An 8113-nucleotide genomic window follows, 5' to 3' on the forward strand; every position below is an offset into this window, starting at 1 on the left:
GGGAAGACCCTCTATGAGGTGGATTGATTCAGTGACTGGGGTAATCGGGATGGGAGTGTCAGAGACAGTGCGATTGGCACAGGACAGAACAGAGTTTAGGGTTGTTGTACATAGGGTTGCTATGAGTTGCAAGTGACTCGACAGCACATAACAACAACAAGCCCGCTATAATGAGTAGTAGGTTGGAATTCTAAGCCAAAATTTTCTAATTCTTTATGGAGCCAGGCCTGTTGGATTTTCTTTTCTTACTAATAAGAATGAAGGTATTCATTTTTGTCTCCGGGGGCCAATGGCCCATTTGTCCCAGAAAACCTCCCAATAATTTGAGTTTTGGTTGCTATTTATAGATGACTTCTTGTAGCTCAGTAGCTGAGATTTGTTTTTAGAAAGGGAGAGAGTATAATAAAAGGCCTTTTGAAGCCTTCCTCAGAAAGTTATTTTTCTCTCAAAGTTTCTATATAGAATTCAGGGATTCCTAGACTGTAATTTAGATTGAATTTAATCCACTGCTAACATTTTGTCGGGAGCAGCTGTCTTACACATTGTAGAATATTAGCAGCATCCTTGGTTTCTCGCCAGTGTTGATACCATCGAGTTGGAACCTCCTCATGACTCCAGTGGACTTTGAGAGGCAGTATATCACATGGCAGGAGATTCCCTATCTTTCTGTGGAGCAGCTGGTGAATTTGAACAGCGTGCCTTTGTGTTTGCTTGGCAACTCATTAACCCTAGGCCACTAGAGTTCCCTTTGTAAGAAACTTTGTTGTTGTTGTTAATATAACTTGGAACCTACACTTCAGCAGGGTTTCAGAGGCAATAAATGATAAGGGAGGAGACTGCTCATCTTTCTTCCATAGAGAGACTAGAGGTTCTAACTATACGCCTTTGAGATGACAGTGCCGCTCCTTACCACTAGGCCACTGGAGACTACTAGTCCTGAAGTGTACTTCCATACATGTGGAAGTGGTATAATGGTTTCTTGGTGTGAGGGTTTCTTAGAAATGTCTGCTCTGTAACCTTGCTTAGTTAAAGTAGCTTTTTATGTCAGTTACGTTACTTTGAACTGTCTTCATTTTAATGTAATCTGAAAATGTAGTCATATAATAAAAATATCCAACAGAAAGAAACCTTAACTGTGTAGGTGTCCTCTCAAGTGCCAGTGAACCGATTCTGACTGAGAGCGGCCCATGTATGTAACGGAGCAGAACAGCCTGGAGCGTTTCCTAGGCTTTAGTTTTAATGGCAGTGGATGAGTCATTCTTTCTCCCATGGAGCAGTGGGACATGTCCGGGCTGCTAGCCTTTTAGTTAGAGCACTTAACACTGGTGTCACCAGGGCTTCCTGTATCTTTAAATAGTTTAATCTTATTTGTGTACCTGATAAACTTTATTATTGCTTATTTGAAGTCTGGCCAGTAAGTTAGGAATTGTTACACGTTAAACTATATTTTTTGCAATTAGAACAATTGGATTTCTAAAACCTCTTGTTTAGAGTCCACAAAACCTCCTGGAGGGCCCTTATATTTAATAAATCACGTCTAAGGATTATATTTTAATCCTTTGCTACTATAGTTTGGAAGAACATTCTTCTAGGTTGTACAGCATTCTGTCGGTTTGCTGTGATGCTGAACCTTGTACCATTGGGGTCTCAAATGTCATAATGGCTGCCTATGGTGGACAGCGTTTGGTGGAGTTCCCAGTTTTCAGAAAGGTTGGGAAGCAGGAGTGGCATCCACTTCCTAAACCACGTGCCTCTGGAAACTCTATGAACTTGAAGAAATGATAGTTATAGAAAGGCCTCAAAAAAAAGGCCTCAGGTCTTTTGTTCAAAGAGTTGCTATGAGTCATGCGCGACTCGACAGCAGTCAACAACAAAAAGGCATGAAGAGTTTGAGACTGAGAAACAAAAGGGTTGATGCTATCTTGAAGCAGATAGACCTACTCACTGAACATGTTGGAAATTCCACTAATGTTTCTGTACAGTAAGTATTTGTACATCATCTGGACGTGCTTGGAAGGGGAACAGTAACTGCTCTGCAGTAGGATGTCATTTTGCAGTCAGCATTTCTGCCTTGAATTTATGTGTAATGTTCCACGTGTCTTTGTGTCCTTGCATGCCAAGTCTAGACAGCTTGAAGAGTTGTGATGTCTGCAGCACGGCTGGGTTATTTCCAAGGGAAACTGTTTCATATTAGCTCTAAAAGAGGCTGGAAAAAAAACAACCAGACAAAATTTGTTTCTCTTGACCAGGACTTTTTTTATGAAGACATGGAGTCTTTGACTCAGATGCTGCGAGAGTTGGCTACAGATGGAAATAAGCACCGGGCCAAAGTGGACAAGAGGAAGCAGCGGTCGGTGTTCAGAGATGTGCTGAGGGCGGTGGAGGTAGGCTTCCCAGAGGCTTTGATAGTTGCTGGTGTGGTCGTTGACTCTTGACAGCTGGATCATTCAGTCTGTTGGTTGAGCTTCACTTTTGATAAACATTATTTTCTCACTTAGCCAACAAAGTTTTATTTTTTCATGTACAACTCAATGATATTAATTGATCATTTTGCCTACCATCCTTATTGTATGTTTACAAACTTTTCCATTACACTTGACAGAAATTCACTGAGCATGATCTGTAAGAACATGAATGGAGATTTCCTATTTTTAAACATGGGAAGATTTAATACTGATGTACAGAGAAGTTTTTGTTTTTTGGATAGAATGAAAAAGATCATGAGTGAGAAAATGTATTTCTCCTCTGTGCCCTTGGGATCATGTAAATAATTATGCTTAGCACATACATATTTGATATGGGGGCTGTGCAAGAGAGAGTGAGTGAGAGAGAGAGAGAGTGTGTGTGTGTGAAGGTAATCGCTGCCTACCTCCTGTTGTATGGTTTGACATTTATTACTGTTAAACAAAGACCTGTATATTCTTCCTAGGAACACGAAGTGCTCAGAGCTGAAATAACAAATCCCAGCATTTGTGCAAGGCCACTTAAAGTCATGATATGATTGATTGAATTCCTTCTGCAGTCCTTTAACTGCTGTTTCAGTATACAGAACAAATGAACTCATTTAAAAACCTTCAGGGAACAGAATTTCTGGCTAAAATGAACTTGGGAGGAAGGTTGCCGTGTATGTAGGAGTGTATGTCAATGTGTGTACACACCTTTTTTTGCCAGCTGAGAAATACTTCTTGGATTCAAAGTTTTTCTCATATTTTTATTATCTGACATGGCAATTCATGAGTCTAGTGATTTTCAAGCTGAGGTTTGTATGAAAATTTAGACTGAGAATTTTAAAAGAGATGCTAAGCCCCACACCCCAGGTCCACTTTTTAATTTTTCCAGTTATTCTTACATGTTTCTGGCTTAAGAACAACTTTTTTCCTTTTAATCTGTTTTAAAAAACTAAAACAGAGGCTAAAAGTCGGTTCAGAGAATCTCTAGAATCAGTATATTCTAGTTATTCTACATCTAGTTGATTATAAGACTATTTTATGTTTACTTTGGGTTTTATAATCCTAAAAAACTAAGACCCCTAACTTGATTGGACATTAAAAATTAAGAATTTACCCTGATAATTTGTTTGGAAGTAGCCCCAAATTAGGCAAGCTGTTTTTTTCAGGTAATTGTGAATTTGGAGTTTTGGAATATTAAAGCCAACAAAGCTGAGATCACAACATAGTCTTAATTTTCCGTATCAGACCCGTTTCAGATTTTCTATCCTAATACATCTCTTTTGGGTAACGAATGGTAAAGGACGAGACCTGACAGGGCTAGCAAACATAGGCCCGTTTTAACACTCAGCTTTCTAACATCCTTAGGACTACTACTACCCCCCTTTTCATTGATCTTCCATATTTATGACTCATCAAAAATTGAATAATCATTTTTTTTCCTTTGAATTATACCATTCTCTTTCTGGTAGACTTGTACTTAGACCATTTAACAATTTCTGTGCATAACATTGTTTAGGGACTTGTTATATTTTTCTGAATGTCAACATTCTCTTTTCTTTTTTGTTTTTGTCTTTGATAATCTGGCATCCCTTTCTCCACTGCTTCCTCATCTTTGAAGATTGACTTTGTGGTCTCAGATGGTTTTTTAAAGGAACAGTGTTCACAGATAGTAGTATATATTTTAGGTGCCTACCGTTTAGCTAACAGGTGACTTCTAAGTATGTTTGGTCAAAATTTTAAAGATTATCTTACAGTAATAACCTTGGGAGGAGTTCTAGTCTCTGGTGGTCCAATAGTTCTGATCTTTTGTTAAGAATTTGAGTTCTAAGTTACTCTCCCATACTATTTAAGTGCCATCTATTGGGTCCCTCAGCAAGGTGGATTGACATAGCAGCTGTAACATGTATATCAGAGATGGTGAAGGTGGTGCAGGAATCGGGCAGAGCTCAGATTTGTTGTTCATAAAGTTGTTAGGAGTCACATTTGACAGAATAGCACCTAACAACGTTGTGTCCCTGGTTACAGTGTTCAGGTGTGGTACTTAGGTTCCATGTAACTCTTCCGGTCTCCAGATCCATGACGCTTAATTTCTTCTTTGAATCTACTTTTTTTAAAAAAAAATTCATTTTGCTTACAGAGTTCATATCCTTTGTGTTTCCCACTATTCTTCATTCTTATTTTGTTTCATACAATCATTCTCAGGCTTTAGGACCTCCTTGCCCATCATTACCCTGTCTTTTCACCCGGATCCATCCCTCTCTCCTTCTACCCACCAAACTGCAACCCCCTGGTTTCTCCCTTACCTATCCTCACCCCTCGGCCCCCACCCCTCCCCCCTCTTTCCCTTTGCTTTGGGTTCCCTTATGTGTTTTATTGGTTATCCTTCTGTTTTTACAATAATGGGCTTAGGCAGTTTTTTTTGTCTTTATGAGACTGAATTAGTTCACTCAGTATAATGCTCTCCAGTGTTACCCAAGTTATGTGATATTTTTTTAAATCATTGCTCCTGAGTGCTGCATAGTATTCTGTTGTGTGAATGTACCACAGTTTCTCAGTCCATGTTGTGGTTGGACATTTTGTGATGGTGACTAACGCTGCCGTGAACACTAGTGAATAAATCTCCATTTGTGTCTCAGTTCTAATTTCTTCGAGGTATATTCCTAGTAGTGGACTAGCTGGGTCTTATGGAGTTTCTAAGTTCAACTTTGTGAGGAAACACCAAACTGTCTTCCAGAGTGGTTGTACCATTTAATAATCCCACCAGCAGTATATGAGCTTTCCCACCTCTCCACATCCTCTCCATCATTTATTGCTTGCTGCCCTGATAATAAGTTTTGCCACTGCTACTGGGATGAGATGATATCTTATTGTGGTTTTGATATGCATCTCTTACTGCCAGTAATTTTGAGCATATTTTTTCATGTGTCTGTTGGACATCTGATGTCTTCCTCTTTGAATAGTCTTTGAATGTCTTTTGCCCATTTTGTAATTGAGTTATCAGACTTTTTCTTCTGAGGCTCAGGAGTATTCTGTAAACTTTTGTTATGAGACCCTTGTCTAAAGATTAAATCTCTGTGCTCCTCAAAAACTTTTTCCAATGAGGTGAAAGGAAAACCTACCGACTTGGAATAAACGTTTGACATCACCACCTCAGCAGAAGGTCTCATAGCAAAAGTTTACTGAATCTACTTATATATAAGTAACACTTTTTTCATACCAAGTTCTGCCAGCCTATCATTCTGGATGGCTTCTATCCATTTGGAAAGCCATATGTTCTGTTCCAATTTCACACTGTCATGGTTATGATTATACCTTCGACATTGATTCTGGCAGGTTTCTTCCATCCCTGAAATCTAAACTGTCATGCTACCTCTCATTTTTTAAATAAACCTGCCTTTAGACTACTAGTTGCTAGATCTCTCCTCTTGTTTTGCTGTGTTCACTTTGATCAATAAATCCTTGTTGCCTGTCCTGTCATGCTTGTCTTTCTGGCCTGTGCTGTCAACATTTTACATCCTAGACTGATACAGATGCTTGATTCTTATTCAAGTTTATTATGTATAAAATTGAATTTTTTTAAAAAAATAATTACAGCAGTAGTTTGCTGATAATATTTAGCCTGACTCAGTGGTCCATCCTACCACACCTAGAAAAATCCTGCAAACTAGCATAAAGAGGAGGACCTGTGAGTGTGTTCATGACTTTAATATGGAGGTAGCAGTTTATACCTTATTCACTTATCTTAACATTTGTGTATCTATTGGTAAGTTACGTAAGATCTTTTTTAGGCCATTTCTGTGCAGCTTGTAATTTTTATTTTTTTGCATAGGAACGGGACTTTCCAACAGAAACGGTTAAATTTGGTCCAGAACGCATGTATATTGATTGCTGGGTCAAAAAACACACCTATGATATCTTTAAGGAGGTTCTTGGGTCGGGGATGCAGTACCATTTGCAGGTGAGTGACAGCTTTTTCATACAGCAATGAGCAGTTTTGGCTGTAATTAACTTTTGTGGTTATAATATGCAGAGTGCTGTCGGCTAGATGTAAAAATGTAAAATTTTTTTTAAAGTAACATTTCATGAATGTAGACCTTCTTTTTTTGTTATATACATATACATGCCTGTGGAGTAGACTTTAGCTTTTGAAACTTTATATGAAATAAAATAGCATATTTTTCTTTTTCATTTGAGGCTTTAGAAAATAATTTGATCTTGTACTGATAAAAAAAAATAAGTAATCTAATGTCTTACTTGCTGATTCCACATAAATTATGAAATATTTATGCATAAATTATAAAATATACTTTTTGTAGTGCAGACAGCTGTGTTACTTAATACTGAACCTTCTCACTTGTTTTTTGTTTTCATTAGTCAAATGAATTCCTTCGCAATGTGTTTGAACTTGGTCCCCCAGTGATGCTTGATGCTGCAACTCTTAAAACAATGAAGATTTCTCGTTTCGAAAGGGTAGGTTTTGGTTTTATTTTTAAAATTTTAAATTATTAATTTTTTTTTTAATTTTTATTGTATTATTTTTATGTGTACCGTCAAATCAGATCTGACTGGTACAGGAGGAGATTGTCCCCTCCTTCTCCAGCAGAGCATCTGGTGGATTTGATATTTTTAAAGCATGTAAATGCAAATATGTAATCTTTATTTAGTAGTCATATTATCTGAAAATCAAGTAATACTTGGTAAAATGCTACCTTAAAACATGCATCATTTTTTACTGACTATTTGATGAATTCATATTCTTTTCATTTACTTGCTTGACAGACATTCCTAATATGGGGTGATTTTTAACATCCTTTTCTCTTCATTCCAGCATCTCTATAACTCTGCAGCCTTCAAAGCCCGGACAAAAGCTCGGAGCAAATGTCGCGATAAGAGAGCTGATGTTGGAGAATTCTTTTAGCTTTGCTGCACTCAACGTTTTTCTGATTTACTTTTTTTTTTTCCTTTCTTTAAATTTCTAATGTATTTAAACTATAGAGAATTTTTATTCTGGGGCAGGTTAGTATACATAACTTTTGTAGCAGGGGTTATATATTACTTATAATTTAATGTACAGTATTATAAATTGTGAGTTATTATTGAATATTCTCTGTAAATGAATTGGTAAATAGAAATAAAGTGTAATGGTTAGTCATATTGCCTTTGTAAAGAGAGAGAAAAAAGAATCTGGTATTCCACTTGATTTTCTGATGAGTAAATGTATTAATAATTTTCTTACAGTATGTTTATTAGAAAGATTAATTCTAACAATAAATACATTTTAAAAGTATAAAATATGGACTTAAACAAGAATTCTGGATACAGTTTTCCAGAGCTAGTTACTCTTGAAAAGCTGCTGTATTTTAAAAGTCAAACTAGATATTTTCATATTGCCATTGGGCTGGACAAAAGAAGTTACACAAAGATCTCACATCTTAAAGGCAGTTTCATTGGCTGCTGGGAACTCATGAATTAGAATATGCCAGAAAGGTTGCTACCCTTAACCTCTCAGAGCAGAAACACTAATCTTACCAGCTGTGCAAGACTTTGTGGTGTGTTTTTTTTTTTTAATTTCATAATAAAGATCTTTTCACACTGCAAGTGTGGCTTTTTTTTTTTTTAAATTATAAAATTTTTTTAGTTTTAATGAACATTTACAGAGATTT

The 8113-nt window shown here is 36.9% G+C and overlaps 1 protein-coding gene across 1 annotated transcript in view; it reads left to right on the forward strand.

Moving 5' to 3' along the window:
- Positions 1 to 7588, forward strand: part of IFRD1 (interferon-related developmental regulator 1) — a 19685-nt gene extending 12097 nt beyond the window's left edge. The window contains exons 9-12 of the mRNA XM_006882645.1: positions 2250 to 2384; positions 6280 to 6408; positions 6825 to 6920; positions 7279 to 7588. Of these exons, the coding sequence (XP_006882707.1) occupies positions 2250 to 2384; positions 6280 to 6408; positions 6825 to 6920; positions 7279 to 7368 (450 nt within the window). The 3' untranslated portion in view covers positions 7369 to 7588. The remainder of the gene's footprint in view (positions 1 to 2249; positions 2385 to 6279; positions 6409 to 6824; positions 6921 to 7278) is intronic.
- Positions 7589 to 8113: the final 525 nt, after the last annotated feature.

Source organism: Elephantulus edwardii, unplaced genomic scaffold (assembly GCF_000299155.1).
Source record: "Elephantulus edwardii isolate Elephantulus edwardi_28Jun2011 unplaced genomic scaffold, EleEdw1.0 scaffold00022, whole genome shotgun sequence".
Taxonomy (NCBI): domain Eukaryota; kingdom Metazoa; phylum Chordata; class Mammalia; order Macroscelidea; family Macroscelididae; genus Elephantulus; species Elephantulus edwardii.